The sequence below is a fragment of the Pongo pygmaeus genome, chromosome 1 (assembly GCF_028885625.2).
Source record: "Pongo pygmaeus isolate AG05252 chromosome 1, NHGRI_mPonPyg2-v2.0_pri, whole genome shotgun sequence".
In the NCBI taxonomy this organism is placed as follows: domain Eukaryota; kingdom Metazoa; phylum Chordata; class Mammalia; order Primates; family Hominidae; genus Pongo; species Pongo pygmaeus.
The window spans coordinates 84,181,790-84,203,018 of NC_072373.2; the positions used below are offsets into that span (position 1 = coordinate 84,181,790).

Sequence of the window (21,229 nt, forward strand, 5' to 3'; positions counted from 1 at the left end):
AATTGACTCCGGGGCATTACTGGCCTGCACCACGGTCCCCTCCAACTACAACAAAGGTGCAGAAACACACTGTGAGAACCAACTGGCATCCCAAGCAAAGCATCAAAGTCCAGAGGTGGTCGGCTTGGGACAGGCGAGACTGCGAGCAGTGCAGAGGGAAACTGAACCACAGCTAAACACTGGCTTGCACGACCACTGCCTGTGTGACACCAGGTAAGCCACTCACTGTGACTCACGATGTCTTCACCTGCCAGAAGTTGACAATGCTTACATTAGCTCTTGCAGGGCCACTAAGTGTTGTTTAAAATAGCCACCTTCTGAGGGCAGATCCTGTTAAAAACCTGCTAAATTCACAGATGGGGTTGCACCTGTCAGAGTGGAGCTAGTGGCTAGAAAGAAAATGGCTCTGCTTATCAATGACAGTCATTGGGTGCCTGGCAGGCAGTGGTAGAAGAGTTGAACGAGAAGCTAAGAAAGGTGGCAAGCTGATAGGGGATAGGGCACCACAAACAACAGAAAAGCCGTATTTTTTTCCTTTTTTTTTGAGACTGTCTTGCTCTGTTGCAGTGGCGTGCAGTGGTGCGATCTCAGCTCACTGCAATTTCTGCCTCCTGGGTTCAAGTGATTCTCGTGCTTCAGCCTCCCGACTAGCTAGGATTACAGGCATGCACCACCACACCTAGCTAATTTTTGTTTAGTAGAGATGGGGTTTCACCCTCTTGCCCAGGCTGGTCTCAAACTCCTGGCCTCAAGCAGTCCTCCTTCCCTGGCCTCTCAAAGTGCTGGGATTATAGGCATAAGCCACCACAACCTGACAAAAGCCAATCATCTATCTTTGGTGGGTGGCCTAAGTTTTTGAAAAACAGGGATGGACGTACACATACGTCCATTCATTGCATGTGAGCAACATGCAACTGTTTGTGTTGTTATAATGTAAACTTTCCTCATCTTCCACCCACCTCCCTCAAAAAAGTTTACTTTAAAAGGGTTTGAGCAAGGAAGGGGCTGGTTCACCAGCCTAAGGAAGGCAATGGGGCAGAGGCCAGGTAAACTGGATGGCATCGGGGGAACATAGCGCCAGATTGTCCTAAGAACCAAAGGCTCCCAGAAACCCTGGCCCGGGCTTCTCACTTGACAAGAACTGCAAGTCCACCAACCTGAACCGGTATCTGAGCCCAGGTGAGGCCTGGGGTCTGCCCCACATACACCCCAGGATCATGAGGCTTTGTGACAGCAGGCCCAGTGACATCTACACCACACATGCACAGCATGGCCCTTCCTGAGCCACTTGGGCCTCACAGCCAGGATTCGGTCGCTGCTCTGGGCCAAGCATCACACAGAAGGCGAGAGCCGGATCCTTTTTGTTTGTCTTTATTTACAGCAAAGTACATAATACGTGGTCACTTTGTAACCACTAACAATAAAGGTAGGGTGGTAAAAAGAAAAGGGAGAGGAGCAAGCATCTTAAAAGGGGGGAAAAAAAGCCTAAGTCTGTATTTAGCCACTCACCCTGCTCCTGAGGCAGGACTGGGTAGGCACTCCCTGCCTCTAAGACCACAGCCAAGCTGACCTGGAATGCCAGTCCCCGGTATGAGGAGGGCAGCAGAACGTCCAGAGACAAAAGATTAAAGGGGACTGAGCTCTGGATGCATCCACTTATGCCTTTGCCAGACAGTTCCCTTCCTTGTTTTGTTTGAATGCTTCCCCCACCCCGCCCTGAGCAAAGTGTAAAGGGCAACGGTGGTACAGGAGTACAGGCGGTCCCTTCCAGCAGCAGTCCTGAACCGCATAACCCACCTACCTAGCTGCTCCTCAGCCTGCCCAGTTCTTGGCCCTGGAATCTTTAACAGGCACATAGGAGATTCCAGGGCAGAGGAGAGTATTTCCCTGCAAGAGGCTACTTCCTTCCAACAGCCGTGGGGGCCAGTGCAGGTCAAGGTTGCTAAATCAAGGAAAGTGCACGAGGGCAGCAAGAGAGGTCAAATACAAACCAACCAGGCTTCCGGCCCTCCTGCTGCCCGACTGCTCCGAGGTATACACAAGCCTCCAGCCTGACCCAGCGACCTAATGAAACTCTGGCAACCCACCCTAGGCGTGGCCACAAGTATCCAGCTCCAAGCCCAAGTGAGGCGGGGAGTCAACTTCCCCATGATTGCCAAGTGGCCAAGACCAGAAGCAGGGACGATTAGCCTAGTTCTGTGGAAAGGTGAACTGGAGACCCTGTCTCTGCCCTCCTCCCCTGGCCTGTCCCACAGACATCTCGTTGTTTAACCCACTGCCTTTGCAAGGACCTGCTCTGTCCACTCCAAATCAAAGGACACTTGCATCCTTCTTACATAGACTCCCATCTCTCTGCTCATAGTGGTCCCAGGGTGCCTGAGAATAAGAAACTTGGGTCAGTAGAAGGCTCATTAGTGTGAAGGAGTGTGAGGCCAGGCCTTCCTGTGACATAATGCTTCTATGCTTGTTTCCTAAACACGGTCCACACACAATACCTGGGCAGGAAGAGAAAACCAAGCACCACTGGATGGCTCTGGAGCCAGGGGACTTCCATGCACATACAACCAACATCACCCCACTCTGCTCATCTGTGCCTCCACCCTGAACAGCAAAGAGTTCCTAGATGGCAAATGTCATGGTTTCTGGTCTAATAATTCTACTCCTGACTCTCCATGGAATCAGAGACCCAGAGGCTCTTAAAAAACTAAGACGATTGTTTGTTCCACAGAAAGCTCAAGTTCAGATACAGAGTTGGCTAAATGCTGGGCTGCCACAGAGGGGTAGAGCCTTCCATCCCCTCCTTGTTCCAGACACAGTGTGTCACAGACGCCAGCAGACACTGTTCAGTGTCCCCAGCCAAGCCACCAAGAATTGGTGATCATTTGACAAGGGGCAGGGCAGCCCTTATAGCTGTTTCCAAGCTACGAGTGGGCTACTCAGAAATATTGGAGGCTTGGTCCCAACACCACAGGTAGATGAGGAAGCAGCTAGGTAAAGGCTCAGAGATGAGACGAGTCCATCTTCCAAGGCAGTGGGATAAACAGCCAAGGCACTAAATGGTTTGGCACCTGGGAGCTTCAAGTAAAGTTGAGCATGCTGCCCACTGAAAAGCCAAGGCTCTCCTAGACAGGGGTGGGCTTCACCTGAGCACGGCCCAGTGCCATCAAGGCCAGGGGCCCTGTGTCCTCAGGATGCTAATCCAGGCCTGCATTCCCTGCTTCATCTCAGAACTGATCAAGGCATGACTACAAGGATAATAATGATTGATCCTGAACTGATCCCGGTGAGCACCGGCTTTCAAAGGAGGCATCCTGGGAGCCTTCCCTTGCTCCAAGTAGGCGGCTGCTGTGACTGGGAGCTCCCTTCAGAGTCTGCACGGTCTCCTGAAAGTTTCCAGGTGGCAAGCTCTGTTGGGGACCAGGTTTGACTTTTTAAGATAGTAAAACAGATTTAGAGTCAAACTGAACCCAGAAAAGGGGAATCAGACTGGATGGTGCTGAGTCTGAGGGGAAAATCTGGTGTGACCAGGTAATAACGGAGACCAATTTACCTGAATGGCTCGAACAGGCTCTGAGAGCAATGGAAAGAAAAGGTTCTCCAAAATGTTTCTGGCAAAGGCAGCCACAGTGGGATAGCTAAGGGCACAGTCCACCAAGCACTAGGGTGGTCAACAATGAAATGAAAATCTCTGGCTCTTCCGCAGTCAGAAACTGAGGCTCAGGACTCTATTAATCAGACCTCCTTCAGGCTCACTTGGGCTCCCCTCTACCCAGAATGTCAGGAATCTGTACTTCCAGAGAAAACACTGCCACCAAGCAGCGGCTCTCAGGAAAGCTAGAACTCTCCACCCCAAATATTTCAACCTCAGACTCCAACTTAGGTACCTATGATTTAAATACTCTCCTTTTAAATACTTTTTAAAAACTGCTTTTCCGAGCCCCTTTTATGCTCTGCAGTTGCCATATCCACTAGGTGGTATTGCAAATAAGTAAATCATCCTGCCCATGATGCTGCCAGTGAGAATCCCTGACCAAAGTTACTCTCCTCACCTCACTGCAAACCTCCAGGAAACGGAAACTACTACCCCTCCACAGACAGAGCTTCCCTGCCACTCCATGAGGCGCTGCTGCCGGCGTCAGTTACTGAAGCCCTCACCCACACCCAGCCTGCAATGGTCCACTCTATATTCCACAATACAGGAAAAAGCCCCAAGGAGTCAGATCAGTTACATCCCTGGGAAGCAGAAAGAACCAGTGATTCTTCAGATATGACAGCAGGCAAAGTTCTGCCCTCTCCTTCCCATCTTCTGTCAGGAAGTGATCCCATAAAATCTCTTCCAGGGAAGGAAAGAGGCAGCTCTGGCTTCTTGGAGAGACGGAGAAGCTGGAGGGTGAGGAAGGAGTCACCAAGCTATCCAAGCAGCCAGAGGCAAGAGGGTGGGAGCAGGGCAGGAAGAAAATGCAGAAGACTTGTTCTCCTCAGTGGGCCTCTTCCCTGAGTTTGATTTTTGAGTTGAGATTTTACCTAATTTCAACTCAAAAAAAAAAAAAAAAAGAAAAGAAAAAAAAAAAGACAAGAGTATCTCTCATTGACATATCACTAAGCTCCAGCTCCAAGAGCGGCACGTGACAGAGGAGGCAATCAAGGTTTTCCAACCCCATTCCCATCAAGTTCCACGGGGCACTCAAAAGCAATGGGACCTTAGCCACCCTCCCTGCCTCTCACAGATGCCCGAGCCTCCCCACCCTGGGACACAACAGGCAATTTCCCCTTGGTGAAATTCCAGCTCCAGTCCTAAAACACTCAAGTACAGACCCTCCTGCAAAATACTTATGGCAAACAGCTTTACAGTATTTGTACATTTACACAAAAATAGATCCTTTTATATATATATATGTATTTATAACTGGTTACACGTTGGATTCATAATTAGGCATCACCAGTAGTAGTTGGCACAGTTTTGTTATTTAAGCTCAGGGTCAAGTTCTGTTTCATTTTGTCGTTCCAAAGTACAAAAAGAAAAAAAAATCAAAGGCATTTCATCTCCATGGTGTTTTCTTAAATACAGTAATGTCATAGGAAACAGTATGTACAGATGAGCAGTGCCTCCTGACCCCTCCTCTGTCTCTTGGAGATAGGGGCTGGGGTCCGATGGAGACGGGTCAATGCGGCCTGCTGCTGGACTCCGATGCCTGCCTCTTGCGTGAAGGGGTGTAGCCGTTGAGACAGCCATTGGTCTGCCGTTTGGAGGGCCCTCCATTCAGGATGTCCTGGATGTGCTGCACGATGAGGTTGATGGCCACTGTGGGGCAGAGACCAGCAGAGCGTTACGGGTGCAGGCACGGGTGCAGGCATGGGTGCAGGGGTGAGTGTGGGAGTCTGTCTGGGGGAAGGGCATGCAGGAACCACAGTAGAAAGACTTCCAGGGAAGTGGCTCTGCCACTTGCAGGCAAGTCATCCAACTTCCCAGTGGCTCTGCCTGAGCTAATATGATCCTCCTCCTTCACAGGAGGGCTCTAAGGAGTAAGATAGACAATGCCTACCACAGAGTAAGCCCTTAACGAATGGGCTTCTTATCAGCAGATGATCAGTCACCACTGGATGAAGCACTCGGGCCAAAGTCTGTAGACATGGTAACCAGCCATGGTTCTGACACATCAATTAGCTATGAGACCTTTCCACCAGGGAACCTTCCAGTTTTCCATCCTAAGACAGAGCATCCCTATGGAAGGCCCTCTTTCCCTCCAAAAAATATAATGCAGAGAGCTATCTTTTATTAGCATTAGAAATAAATTATACACCTCAACCAAGAGGTCAATTTAACATCACCAAAAATGGAATACACATCAAATGCTTTCTGATGTGATACACAAAGAGGACCACGCCACATCTCTCCTGGGATAATTCCTTCAGACTGTATAAGCTCATGAAACCAATCATAAGAAAACAAAAGACAAACCCAAATTGAGGACCATTCTACCAAACAATGGGCCTGTACGCTTCAAAAATGTCTTAAAAAACAAAAGATAGGGAACATCTCCAGGTTAAAAGAGGTCATATCAATGGTAAGTGTCTTTAATTTAATGACTGCATTGTGGTGATTAATAAGAATGCCTTTGTTCTTAAAAAATACAGGGTTAAATATTTATTGCTATAACTTACTCCCAAACAGCTCAACAAATAATCTTTTTAAATGGAGGGAAAATTAAATAAATTCTAAAGAGAATGAAGAAACCAGGTCCTATCTTACAGATCAACTCTGCCACACTATGCCTAGTCCAGAGACATTCATACTTCCTAGACAGGCCAAAAAAATAAATAAAACAATGAGGCCAGGTGCTATGGCTCATGCCTGTAATCTAACACTTCGGGAGGCTGAGATGGAAGGGTCGCTTGAGGTAGGAGTTTTAGACCAGCTTAGGCAACATAATGAAACCATCTCTACAAAAACACTTTTTTTTAAATTAGTGAAGCATGGTGGTGCATGCCTGTAGTCCCAGCTACCAGGAGGCTGGGCCCAGGAATTGGAGGCTGCAAATGAGCTGTGACTGTGCTACTGCACTTCAGTCTTGGTGACAGAGCAAGACCTTGTCTCCAAAGTAAAATAAAATAAAATGAAAAATAAGTACAATAACGGTATCAACGAGCTCCTTTTAGAAAGGGCTACCGTGATGGCAGGTCATTCTAAATTAGATCAAGGAGGGAATCTGCTTTTGCTAAAAGGTGGCCTCAGAAGCAAAGTACCCAAGTGTCATCATTGGGAAGTGATAGTAAAAGGTAATCTACAGCCCTCTATTCTGCCAGAGAAGCACAAGTGCATGTCTGTCCCCATAACACATGGGTGCCTACACCCAGGGACCTGTTCCCGAGGCCAGACGTGTAGGTAGAAAGGTTCTGCTGGCTCACAATCACAGACAAGCAGGGCAGCCATGTATGCAGAGCCCTGTAGGGTCACCACATCCTGCCCCAAATTATGACTGACAAAGGGCAGACATTATACTCCAGGATGACACTCTGCAGGGACTCACCTAGATTATCTGCACCTCTAGGGATGATCACATCAGCATACTTCTTTGTCTGTGGAGAAAGACAGTTAAAATGCATTAACACAGTTAAGAGACAACTGGCCCGAGACCCTCTCCAAAGGAATATGGGGAAAGGGCAGCATTCATACTAGCAAGCCCAGAGGAGCACCTTTTAAGGCTTCAAATATAATATTGTTTACAACTTCACAGTGAATGCATCTATTAATAGAAATTTGGGGAAACCTAAGGAAGTGCCTTGTTTAGCTGAAATGTGAATGAAAGAAGATAAGCAGGGAATGAGGAAAATGAGAAAGGATTGAAGACTTTCATGTATCAGTGAGGGAAAATGGTCCAGACTGAGTGGTTAATCCAAAACCAATTCATAATTCAATTTATAACTATCTACCATGGATTTTTATCCACTTTATCTACATTACAAGAATTTAGCTTTTATTCAAGTTCTCTCTCACTCTCTCTTTTTTTATTTTTTTAAGACAGTGTCTCACTCTGTCACCCAGGCTGGAGTGCAGTGGCATCATCACAGCTCACTGCAGCCTTGACTTCCTGAGTTGGGGAGATCATCCCACCTCAGTCTCCTGAGTAGCTGGGACTACAGGCACCCGCCACTACACCCAGCTAATTTTTGTTATTTTTTATAGAGAGGGGGTATCGCCATGTTGTCCAGGCTAGTCTCAAACTCCTGGGCTCAAGCGATCCACCCACCTGGGCCTCCCAAAGTCCCAGGATTACAGGCATGAGCCACCACACCCAACCGAGTTCTCATTTCTAACCCTTAACACTGTTTCAGCTTATGATCTACGCAGAGAACATGGTCTTTGAAGCCAAACACTTAATTGCCTCTATTCCACTAGCACACTATGAACTAGAAAAACCCAAACTTTCCAGGGGACGGGTTCACCTCGGACTTTTATGCATAGTCTGAAACATGACACTGTTCACTCCTAGCACAGGGTAAAACCAGAAAAACTGTTCTTCATTGATGACTAGTTCATAGGTTCTGTTATTACCCAATTTTGAAAAAAAGAAAGTCAGGCCACAAAGAGGCATATTTCTTTTTTCTTTTTCTTTTTTGTTGGTCCAAATTTACTGAGATTTTGTAGACCATTCTACAAGTAACTGCATCCTGGCATATAAACTAAGTCTAGCATAAGAACACATAAACCACACCTCAAGCGTGTGGGCATCTTACTCTGTGCAGCTTCTGCCTTAGGATTGCTGAAAGGCAACGGTGTCAGCCCCAAACCCAACTTGAACTGAGCAGACATTTATCAGGTCCAAGTTCCTGGCTTACAGGGGAATGAGCTGATCTTCCCTGAGCAAATGTGGCTGGACAGTGGGAGCAAGCAGAAATAACCCAGAAAATGTCTGCAGAATTTTTAGCTTTGTTACAACTAAGTTAAACAGCAGAAAACTGACAGCTAACTATAACTGATATCCAATAATAAATTCATTTTGTGTTCTTATTAAGTCAAAAATAACAGGAGAGGTCCTCAGATAGATAAATGGGTGGAAATAAGTTCACAGCTCCTCAGCCCCCTCTGGTCTCTTCCCAGAAACCTACTCTTATAGTCTCCAGGGCAATGGATAGGGCATCAATGTTACTCAGTTGGCTCAAAAAGTCCACCTGTCCCACATCTAAAACCAAAGTCAAGTATGGGTTGCTGTAAAAGCTACTAACATCCTTAAAGAAACAAAGACAGTTTGAGATATTTTCCCAGAAGAAAAAGAATGAAGTTTATTATTAGAATAAATAGGGAAATTCCAATACCCAGCCTTACTCTAAATCTTCAATGTCTTCAGAGATTCCAGCCTTCCCAGTATATCTCAACCAAGACCAGGTTAAGTCCCAACCTCTTCCTTCCCTTCCTCCCGGTCTCAGAGCTTAACTATAAATAATTAAGGAGCCAGACCATGGTTTGGCCAAGCTGGAGAAGACTCAGTGACTCAGTAGGATTCTCCTGAGTTAAATACTTCTCATTCTGCAGCCCCAGCACACCACACCTCTTGTCTCTGGTAGCCTTCCCTCAACATGCCCCTTCCTGTCTTTCCTGGGCTGAGGGCCAACTCTCTGTGTTCTTCCTTCTCTGAAAGCCACCTCACTAGAGAATTCCTAGCTGCCACAGGAAGGACTGGTGAGTCTGCAAGGGTGAAGGGAAGGAAGCTTATTCCAGTAAGGCATGACAATCTCCAAATGGGAGCTAAAGACAAGCTCAAAGCAGGGCTCACTGATGATGGCAGGAGAGGCTCAGAGGGGAACATCTTGGGGCACAGCACCCAGTGCATCCATACTTCACCCACTGCAGACCCTTCAGAGATCCAAATGGCTGAGGACTCTCCTTGGATATGATACACCCTCAGTAAAGGGTCTCACACCATGATCCCACCAAGCAAGAAGCCTAGAACTAGCTGGGAATTAAATGACCTGCCTAAGGACTGGCAGGACCCTACAGGGCTACCCAAAGAAAGAACAGCAGGACAGGGCTCCTGGAGAACACAGGGGACACAAGGACCAAGGGCTGCCCTCTCTTAGGACTTCAGGACAGAGGATCACTCAGAGAGAGGAATGAGATTCAGGCAGGGGAGCTCCACCAACTTGCATACCTTCGTTTATGTCATCAAATTTTAAATTCTACATTCAACAAAAACAAACCAAGAACACAACTCACCGGCAAGCAGAATTCCTCAAAGGCAGGCTTGACGAACGTAATGTACTGAGATAAAATCTGCTCAAGATCCCTGCCTCTCTCGCTGATGTCCCTTAATACTGTAAGAGAAGGGAAAATAAGAATCAAAAAACGGTGTAACGGCCAGCACACACCCGCCCTTCATGGGGTGGACCTAGCTCCCACAGGTTCCACAGTTACTCTAGATGATTCTCAAGCTGGAATCCTGAGAGGCTTGACCAAGAGCAGATCAGCAGCAGCTTCGGAAAAGACAAGTTACATTCTGACATCTTACAATGGTCAAACGTGGCAATGATACAATGCTCTTTGAAACAAAAGGCTGTCCATGGAGGCCAACAGCCTTCTTGTTTCAAGAAACATTTGCTCCAAACAAAATTTCAGTGTGAATTTTTTTAAAAAGCAGGGCAGCCCTGGAGAGTTCACTGTTAACAAGAAGCAATCTGGGCCCTGAGAGGGCTGGGCTACACGCTGCCTCCTTGCATGCACTTACCTGTGTTCAGAAGTCCAGCGACCCATTGCTCAGGCATCAGCTCACTGCTCCCAGCTCCCACCCATGCCCCCTCTGCAGCATGGAGCCCAGGCCAGGCCGAGGACCCAGCCATGGTTAACCATTTCTACCTACCTCATGCACAGAGGTTTGCCAAAAAAAAAAAAAAAAAAAAAAAATCACTCAGTGAAAGATAAGAAAACCATGGTCTAGAGAATGGTGGGCTGGGGCTGAGCTGAAGCCCAAATTGACAACAAACTCACCATCTTGTCTTCTACCTTCTTCCCCTGGTCAGTTTTATCCAGGGGCTTTTACCATTCTTTTTTTTTTTCTTTAAAAATTTTTTTTTTCTTTTAAGACAAGGTATCTTACTCTGTCACACAGGCTGTAGTGCAGTAGCGCAGTCATAGCTCACTACAGCCTCAACCTCCTGGGCTCAAGCAAGTGATCCTCCCACCTCAACTTCCCAAGTAGCTGGGACTACAGGCACATACCACCTCAATGGACTAATTTTTTGTTTGTTTTTGAGACAGAGTCTCGTCACTCTGTCACCCAGGCTGGAGTGCAGTGGCGCGATCTCAGCTCACTGCAACCTCTGCCTCTGGGGTTCAAGCGATTCTCCTGCCTCAGCCTCCCAAGTAGCTGGGACTACAGGCACCTGCCACCACGCCTGGCTAATTTTTTGTATTTTTAGCAGAGATGGGGTTTCACCGTGTTAGCCAGGATGGTCTCGATCTCCTGACCTCATGATCCACCCGCCTCAGCCTCCCAAAGTGCTGGGAATTACAGGTGTGAGCTTTTTTTTTTTTTTTTTTTTTTTTTTGGTAGACACAGGGTCTTGCTTTGTTGCCCAGCCTAGTCTTGGATTCTTGGGCTCAAGTGATCCTTCTGCCTCGGCCTCCCAAAGTGCTGGAATTATAGGCAGCCTATACACTCTTTATTAAATAGAGTCTTCTGTCAATAAATAGAAAGAAGACTGATCACCCTGGTTCTGCCGCTGTACATGAGCCTTAGTTTCCCCATGAGTAGGGAGTTTGGAAGGAGATTCTCTTACTTAAAACTGCCTCTCTTTGCAGATGTCATTTTAAATGTTATCTTAATCTAACCTTATCATCTGAGCTGCTAAATCTTTCACCCCAAAAAGTTACCACATCCATCTACAATCATTTGCAGTGGCTCTTCAGCTCCTTCCCAACCGTTTCTCAGTGAATAGACTCAAATGTTGGGTGAAACTCACTGTAAAAGAACATGGGGTATATCTGTGACGGAACTTCTGAAAGCCATTTGTCTAAATAATTCTGTCTTTATACACACATGCACAGGTGCATGCACAGAGAGGACAGGGAACGGGGAGGCTGTCACGGCTATGATCCAGGCTGACAGGAAATCTATAAGATAAGAAGGCTAGAAAACTGTCAGGAAATCCACATTTCCAGAAAGCCGGGCACTAATGATGCTGCCATTCGACTTTTGTAACAGCTCCTCAATTTATGAAGTGTTTTCTCCATGGGAGACCTGGTAATAAAACAGTTGGTTGGTCGCTAATGTGTCAGGACTTGCCTACCCAGCCCAGCAGCAGCCTTCTCCAGCTAGGAAATGGTTTTCCCCATCCCTGCAATGCTGGACCTGGGCTCCCGCTGCCGACCTGCTGCTCTGGCAGATCTGCTGGGAGACTCGCCAAGAAGAAGCCCTGAAGAGCTGCCACGTGGCTCACCCCCCAGAAGTCCCCAGAGCTCCAACACACGTGGCTAACCAGAGTAGCACCGCCAAAACACACAGCCAGCGCGGCCTCCAATTCTTCACATGTCTCCAGATAAAGCCCAAAGAAAAAAGGAAACCAGATCAAAAGGGTATCAGAGCTAGGGAAAAAACAAACACACCCGTGCTTGGGCAGCTTTTACTTAAAGCCCTACAAAAGCCTGATGCTGGATTGTTTAGCAACACATGCTTTTCATACAATTGCTGAAGGCTTTAGCACTGGAGGAAGCTTTGTCCTTCTCCCAGCACACGCACACACACACGTGCACACACACAAACACACATGCACACACACACGCACACACAGTGCACGTCCACACCCTGTCACGTAGTCCTCCTACTGCCCTCAGCCTGGGCCTTCAGCCCCCTTCCTTCTGTAGACCTCGTGGCTTCAGCTGTTTTGTCACTGGAGAGAGGAAACTGGTCGTGCAGAAAGTAGAAGGAGGAGGTAAATCACAGTGAAGCTGCTCTGTAGCCCAAAAGCTGCTTCTTGTTCTACCTCTATGGGCTCTGGGGGGAAAACTGCCCTGGACCTGAATCCTGTCCCCAATAACTCTTACCTCTGTGACCTTGGACAAGTGACTTTAACCTCTTTGAATCTTAAGTTCCTTAACTATAAAACAGGGACAATAATGGTACCTTCCTCATAAAGTTACTATTCAGGAATACAGAGATGTGCATAAAATTCTTCAGCACCGTAGCTGGCGCCTTAGCACATGTTCAATAAGCATGTGTTCTATGATGATTACGACCACAACAGAACTTGAGGACGCGTTGGGAGGGCAGTGCCTCCCCGACAGAGCAGCTCAATACCGTGGGAGCGCGGGAACCTCGAATTCAGGTAAGCAGGTCAGACCCAGCTGAGCGGGGGCAGCAAAGGGAAAAAGGAGTCCTGCAGGGCAGCTGGAAAGGCGGGGTGCCACGTGGGAAGGGAGAGCAGGACACAAGCACGTGGGACAACATACGTGAGGAGGGAAAAAAAGCAAGGAAGACAGGGAAGAGTCTCACTACGGCTTCCATGCTGGAAAAGCAAATGGGGAATGGGTCAGAATGTTGCCCAGACACTGGGAACACGCAACATCAAAAGGCCTTGCCCACCTCTGCTCCCCAAGAACCTCCGATAGAACTATCACCTCAGGCAGACTGGGCCTCCCTGAGCCAAGGACAACAGAAGGCCAGCCAGTTCCCTGCACTGAAAGGCCCTGCTCCTCAGGCAGAGTCAGGAAACAGGGCCACGCCAAGGACTGAGTCAAAACAAGGTCTTGGCACAACCTGGAAACCCCAGGGGCTCAAAACCAGCCCCTCCATCACTGCTCTGACCCCAGCACATTTGCTGGGCCAGGACAGGCCCTTTCAGAGGACAGGGTACAGGGCAGGAAGCTACAAGTCTGCCCACATTCCCTGCTGGGCTTCCACGTCAGCCTTTCCAAACCCAGACTTGCTCTTTCTGGTTAGCCAAAAGCCAAGAAAGAAACTTAGAGGGACCCAAAATAAAGATAATTCCTCAATGGTGAAGTCAATCACTTTAAAAATCTGATGAGGAAATGTGCTACTCTATAGTAAAAGAACAGGCTGAATCCCCCAAGGCCCAGTGCAGCCCTAATTCTATGAGAACCAGAGAATGATGGATGAGGAAGATGAGGGGTCAGCCATCCTGAATCTCCCTGCCCTGCTTCCTCCCTGTCCCTGTATTCAGGGCTGGGTGGCGGTAAAGAGCACAGAGGGAATATGAAGGCAAACGAGGCTAGAAACCAATCCTTAGAAGGTCAAGGGTTTCCATCAGGAAGAAGGTAGCTTCCACGGCTGCTTCACTCAAACACAGATCTCTCCCACATGAGGGTCAACTCAGAATCTGGAGGTCACATGCCCAGGAGGGTGTGACAGATGGGTAAAATCATGGAGCTAACTCAAGTCTCCAGGAATGTTCAAGCTCACTCAACAGCTGCTTCTGACTAACCAGCCTCCCTACCCCAGCACCCCCGCACTCCACAAAGCACATGCCAAGCATGTTTTTTGTCCTACGTGGAGAGAGAATGAATTTGTAGAAATAGCATGCAGAAAAGTCCCATGAGTCCATCAGGAAAGTGACTCGGCAGTAGGTGACATGTGAAGTCAGCAAATCTGAAATGAGAAAGCAGAGCCCTGCCCAGGCAGCCTGTTCAGAGAAGGCGGAGAGGCAGAGCTGGCCCTAAGAAACCCCCAGAGGGCCAGCACTATTGTAGGAATTGCTGCTATTTCACACAAGAATCCCGTGCAAGAAAGGAAGGGAAAATGTTCTGTTGAACCCACATCGCGATGATCTGTTTGAATTAGACACTAGGATGCACTTTATTTCCAGCGTCCTGCTGCTGCTCAAAACTTGGTTCTAATCTCCTGTGCTGGTTCTTGCACTCCCTGCTGCGAGGCCTCCCTCGGCAGCACTGCATCCCTGAGACTGAGTACCACTGCTGGACTAGTGATGGCATCAGTCCGGGCATCACTAGCTCCTGAAGATGTGACCGGAGCAGATCCCCTTGGAGGACCTAACTAGTCTTGTCAGAAAATTCAGAAAACGAACAGCACTGACCCCTTCGGCAGAAGCAGATTTCTGATTTGCCACATAGATATGTATTGACTAATGCACCACCAGGCATTTTACCTGCATTACCTCTCATCTTCACAACTATCGCAGGAGTACCAATCATAAGACCACATTCTAACAGGAAAATGAGATACAAAAAAGTTAAAACACAATTTGCCCAAGGTCACACATCTAGTAAGTCGTAAAACCAGGATCTCAGCCCAGCTCACCAGACTCCAAAATTTATCTGTCCCTGTGTATCATGCTGCCTCTCTAATTTGACAAGCTGACATGGACACTGAGCAGATCAACTAAAGCAGGGCCAGAGTTTGTGGATTAAGGTGACAAGCCAGGCCCTGGGGCAGAAGCATGAGGGGTTGTCAGGCTCAGGGTTCAAATATCTATCCAAAGTGACCATGCAACTCTTACCCAGCCAGAGTCGTGACACTAAGAGCAGGCCTGTCTCCCCTATATTATCCATAAAGAAACCCAAGCCGGGGTGTCACAAGAGAGCCTAGTCACAAAGTTAGCTGGGAAGGGCTCTGCTAGAACTAAAAGTCTCTCATTCCATTCTTTATTCCGTCACACAAAACTAACCGTCCCCCATCCCACCTGGGAGCAAGATGTAACTCCCACTGACTTAATAGCATGTTTATCTATTACTACTTCAGAAGGGCAAGGCTCAGGACTTGTTTCTGTAGGTTCTACTGGTCTCATGAATAGTTCTTACAATTACAGTGCTAAATGGGATAAACTACAGATCTGTTTCATGAACCGAAAAGAGAAAATTACCCAGACTTTGAAGTCAGAGGGCTCTGGGATAGAGCTTATAAAATCTGAAACTGTCAATAGTGTGTCCTGTGACTAGGAGCTAACCTCATCATTTCCTGTGTCTCCCTGCCTCTTTCACACAACGGAGACTCAAACATTCTCACCTTTCATTCCTCTATTCAGTTGCCTCCACCCACTGTCCTTGCTGGGTCCTGGTCAACTCTAACTCTGCTAATACTCTTCTCATCTCAACTCTGCTCCCTCTCCCACCCACCTAAGGACCACAGCCCTGCCTCTTGTCTAGATCAGCAGAGCGGTCTCCAAAGAGCTGCTCCAGCTACAGGCTTCACTTGCATTTCCTCTGTCAGAACCAGCGTCCAACACAGAACAGTGGCCACTTCACTTGCCTTGCCCAGAACCTCACAGTAGCTCTCCCTTGCCCACCGAGAACCAGACTAGAGATCTCAGTCTCTAAAACCAGACCCCAACCTACTTTCTAGTGTCTCTTCGTACAACCCTCTGTACACTCCAGGTTCCTGCCACTCTCGGAACAAGCCACTGTCTGTACATCTGTGCTGTGCACCTTCATGGGTTGCCTATATCGTCACCCTACCCCACCACATCCAAGTCCCAACCCTTCTTCCTCCATGAAGCCTCCCAATCTCTCCTGGTGGAAGCAAACTCTCTGCTCAATACCCTATAGAGCTCAGTTCACAGGCTGGGCTCCTCTACCAAGGGGCACTGCTGTGCCTTCAGCACACAGGCACAGGGACTTAGCACAGGCAGGTCCACACTCATTAGGGCCTGCGGAGGGCACAGCTGACTTCCCTCCTGAGCTGACTGGAAAGAGTGGTAATGCCTCCATAAAGCCTGCTGGAAAATAAAGGGCTAGAGAAGCAGGCTAACAGGATGAGCTGCCCAGCGCTTCAGGCACAGGGGATCCTATCCTCAGGGGTCCTACAGTTAGTTCCCCAAATCAAAGCATCTTCATTTTGATGTCTTATAAACAAATGGCAAGGAACTAAGCATTTAATCAAACTTTTCCCAGCAAAACCAGACGTCAATGTCTTATTTAATCTCTGTGACCTCACAAGCCTTTCGTTATCCCAAACAGTAAGTGACTAATCCCTTCTCAAATGTTACCAAGTGTCTGGGCAGCAGGATATCCTGGGGCTGGACTGGCACAGCCGGGCTGGACCATGCGACACACAGCTGCCTCAGGGAAGGCATGGGCTTCAGACTCAGGTGGGTGGGGTCCTGTCACAGGCTCCCAGCTCCCCAGCCCTCAAGGTGGCTGCCAACAGGGCCACCTGAGGCTTTTAGAACGCACCTCTGCGTGAGAGCCGGGTGTCCGCATCTGTATCCACAAAAAGCTTCATCTGGAACAGGTCTCGTACCTCCTGGGAGTAGAAGGCCAGGATCCCTTCAAAGAGCACCACGTCTGCGGGATAGACAGTAACTGTCTCCTCCTTCCTGCAAAGCACAGAGCAGATAATGGGCCAAGCCAGGCAGGGGCTATAGCAAGGGACAGAGAACAAGGGCCAGAACATCTGGCTGGGCTGGGTTCTGGGTTCCTTGCCCCCACAGACTTCAAGCAAGGGCTAAAGACTTGGCTAATATGGTCTTACAGAGTCCTTGGACCACCACCAAAGAGCCAAGGGTGATCACGGCTGGGACAAAGGTCTCCTTTGACCACTTCTGAGCTTTCACCATGAAACAGAAATACACGGCAGACATCCTTCGCCTTGGAATTAAAAAAACCTGCTGTTGAATGAAGAATAAATGCAGACAAAAACAGATGTGATTTCTTTTTTTCTCTGAAGGCGTCTCCAGGAATGCTCTCATGGCCTGGCATTTATGGAACCTAACACTCTGAACTTTAAAAACAGAAACTCACAGTTTTCTCTCAACAACCCCACCCCCTCCCCGCCAGTCCTGAGGCAACTGAAAGGAGGGAGGAAAGGACAGAAGGGGAAGGGAAGGAGGGAAAATAAAGAAAAGTTTTGGGAAAGAGGATACAGACGAGAAAGCATTTGTGAGGAAGTACAGAATTCCGATGTCTGTCTGGTCTGGCTCTACCCCAAACCAATAAAGTGGCCACAGGTCAATCCTGAGCTCCCTAGAGCTGCTCTTCCTTATCAATAAAGCAGAAATATGCACGACCTCATCCACCCAACCCACATGTTTGGGAAGCCTAGGGAAGGCACTAATTGTCAACATGACTTTTCTTTCTTTTTTTTGTTTTTGGAGACAGGGTCTCACTTTGTCACCCAGGAGGCTGGAGTGCAGTGGCGCAATCTTGGACTCACTACAACCTCAACTTCCCAGGCTCAGGCGATCCTCCCGCCTCAGCCCTCTAAGTGTCTAGGACTACAGATGCACACCACCACCCCAGGCTAATTTTTGTATTTTTGGTAGAAACGGGGTTTCACCATGTTGCCCAGGCTGGTCTATAACTCCTGGACTCATGCAACCCACCCACCTCAGCCTCCTAAAGTGCTAGGATTACAGGCATGAGCTACCAAGCCCAACCAACATGACTTTTCAAAAAGCAAGAAGGGTGAAACATTGCTAAACGGTTAGGCAATGGGCTTTCACAGATGGCCTTGCTTGTGCTCAGCTTTGCCTTGCTGCAGCTTTCACTGTGTTTTGTCTTTTGATTCTGTCCTATGCCCACCTTACATGTCACCAACTGCCTCTTGCTCAAAATTCACTGAAAATAGAGAAATAATCATCATTGCAAGGTTTTCACTCACCCTGACTAGCACATTGGCAAACCAAATAAAACAAAGTCTCTTAAAACAGTAGTTCCATCTGTGCAAACATAAGGAGGTCAGTATCAACGGCCAGCTCAAGAGGGTGCCGTTGGAACTCCTTCCCATAAACACTCCCTGATGCCTTCTCAGCTTGGACCAACAGGCTTGTGTCTGAGTTTTAAGGCAGGCACTATTGGGGTAGCTAGCAAGTGGCAGAACAGGGCAGGGAAGATGGGAGAAAAGGACTAGGATTAGGAAATGCCCTAGAATTGTGGTGTATCTGAGATGCATAGCAGAACCATCTGGGAAGCTTATAAAAATATCCCTACCTGGATCCTACCCCCAAGGAGCTCTGATTTAATGAGTCTGAAGTGGAGCTAGAACTTCAATACTATTTAGAAGCTCCCAAGATATTTCTAACATGCAGCCAGTCTAGAGGAATGTCAGCTGCCAGAAAATGGTGTGCCCATTGTGCATAAGAAGGCAACCTAGAGAAGTTCAGAAAACAGAACCAATGGGTAAGTGAAATAGCCACTCTCTAGGCAACTGCCCTACACCAAGGAGAGGGTGGGAAGGCTTTGTCCAAAAATAAAGTGAATGTATGTGCGAGAGCCCACTTGAACACACTAACAGAGAACACAATGGCTGCACTAAGTTTACATATCCAGGTTGAGTATCCCTTATATGAAATGCTTAGGTGTTTAGGATTTTTGAATTTTGGATTTTTTTCAGATTTTGGAATATTTGCATTATATTTAGGGCATCCCTAATATGGCAGGGGGAGAGAGGATCTACAATGAGCCTCCCTAATATGAAAATCCAAAATCTGAAATGCTCCAATGAGCATTTCCTTTGAACGTCACATTGGCACTCAAAAAGTTTCAGATTTTGTAGCATTTCACATTTTGGGTTTTTAGATTAGGGATGTTCAATCTGTACTGACACTAGATATTAAGAGTATTTTAGGATGCCTAATTGATAAATACTAAAAAGGAAAAGTGGTTTTCCTTCGGAAGGAGAAAATTAACTGCCTAATTTGTTGTTGGTGCCTTAAGTTAGAATTAATCATTTGCAGTCCACATGCAAGTCTACATGCAGGTCTAAAAACTGTCATAACAGCTCAGAGTTTTTAAAAAACAACAACAAATTTATTGAGCAACTACTAGCCCAGAATGTGCACGGAGTCATACCTGGCATAATATACCACTTAGGAATTTAGAGTCTGGCTGGGAAGTCCCAAAAAGAAACTAGCCAATTAGATCATTTGAGATAACCCAGTCTAACCATCTCATTTGGCTTATGGGGAAAAGGATGATCAGAGAAATGTAATTGCAACAAGTAAGTGTCTTCTTCATTTTAGCCCAACAAATTTTTATTTGTACCAAATGCCCATGGGTGGGATGGAATCAGTTAACCCTGAATGGCTCGATGTCCAATTAAGTGGCCCTTAAGATTTGCAAGGAGGTGGGAAAGGGGTGGATATGGGTCTAGGGTGATCAGTGAAAGTTTCTAGGACATGAGCTTTGAGCCACTAAAGAATAAGGTTTTAAAATATAAGGTATGAGATAAATCAGGAGGAAACGTGAAACATGTCTGCACTGGGAATTCTACCAGGATTTTCTTTTGTTGGCATACCAACTTGATGGAACTCATGATGCACGAGGTCTTCAACTTCCCTCTTCCACTCCTAGACTGCACTGGTCAGGCCCTGGCTCCTGTCAACCACGCTCAGTTCCACTGCCTTCTTTCAGGCCCTTATCAGACTCTCACTGGGGCTGTTCCAAAGGCTTCTTCACAAATGGCATTGCAGATCCTCTCCTCCTGCCACCACAATGACCTTTCCACTACAACAGTAGAGCCGTCTGTAGCTCCCTATTGCCAAAATGTCTGTGCTCCTGGCCCTGCCGCCTATGGCCCTTCATGACCTGAGGCCTGCCTGCCTTCCCACACACCCACTCCCATTCCTCCACACCTCTCCACTGCCGTGCCCCAACCAAGCTGATCCATGCCTAGCTCTGAAATGCTTCCCTAGCCAGCACCTTGGAAATCCCTTTCCCAAACAACTTCTTATCCTTTCCTATCTAAAGCTTAAATATCACCTCCTCCATACAACCTGCTCTGAATCCCCTGCTCTTCCTCCCTCCTTTACATTCTTCTGCAGGCCCTTGCCTTAGCCATCATGCTGCATTTTAAATCTTTACTTGGGAAGTGGTGGGCTGGAATGTCTCTTGTCAACGTGACACCACCACCACTTCCCCTTAAGGGAGAACTACAATTCTCAGAATCCCTTGCCCCACATGCTTCCAGGTTACTGCGCCAACAAGAGACTTAGAAGGTGAGAGTGAAGCAAAATCCACGATATTCAGGAGATCATAATACTGAGACAGGGAAACTTTGCAAACGGTCCACAAGCTCCCAGACTGAGGCTGCAAACCCAGACATGGTGGTTTCTTGGACTTTTCCATGAACCCCAGCTTCTGCTCCAGTGCCTCAGGCTAGAGTCAGTGGGGACTATTTTGTCTGATTCTCTGGCTATAAACTTCTAGGTCTTCACTCTCCCAGCCTTGATGTTCATGTAAGCTCCAAATCCTATACTAAATGCCTTCATTCATTCCTCCATGATCTGCAGTGGTTGGGTTAGGAAAACAGAGTGACACGGGAGGCATGAGGATGGTATCCTGATCTTTCACTCTCCTCTCTCCTACACAGAAGAACCTGGCCCATAGAAGGAAGTGTTTCAGAAGATTCTGGTGAGGCATGGAGGTAAGCACCAAAACAGCCCCCTCTACACCTCAACGCACACACAGGCATGCTCATTCTCTCTCTCTCTCATCTTCCTCCTGCAACCAAATCCTCACCATGCTCTCTAGTTCAGACTCACGGGAAGATGTATGTGTTCTACATTCAGGTCTGAGATGCTCTGAAGGAGCTTGGGGTCTGGCCAGCAGTGCAATCCTCTAGGAGCCCATTCCCATCACTCAGAGGGAAGGAGGATGAGGTGGAAGTGTGGCCACTCCTCTATTCCTAATCAGGAGCACTAAAATTGAGGCTTCACTGGAAAGGACTGCTTTGATTCCACTGAGAAGCTTTCTAGAGGGCTTGGTTAATTCTGAGATCATGGTCTGGTGACCTCATGCCTCTCCACATTGTCCAATCCCAAGTAAACC

The 21,229-nt window shown here is 47.6% G+C and overlaps 1 protein-coding gene across 1 annotated transcript in view; it reads right to left on the reverse strand.

The window, feature by feature from the left end:
- Positions 1 to 1,355: 1,355 nt before the first annotated feature.
- UCK2 (uridine-cytidine kinase 2) overlaps positions 1,356 to 21,229 on the reverse strand; it is an 84,120-nt gene continuing 64,246 nt past the window's right edge. The window contains exons 4-7 of the mRNA XM_054438099.2: positions 16,637 to 16,779; positions 9,713 to 9,810; positions 7,029 to 7,077; positions 1,356 to 5,302 (exon numbers count right to left, since the gene is read on the reverse strand). Coding sequence (XP_054294074.1) covers positions 5,163 to 5,302; positions 7,029 to 7,077; positions 9,713 to 9,810; positions 16,637 to 16,779 — 430 coding nt within the window. The 3' untranslated portion in view covers positions 1,356 to 5,162. The remainder of the gene's footprint in view (positions 5,303 to 7,028; positions 7,078 to 9,712; positions 9,811 to 16,636; positions 16,780 to 21,229) is intronic.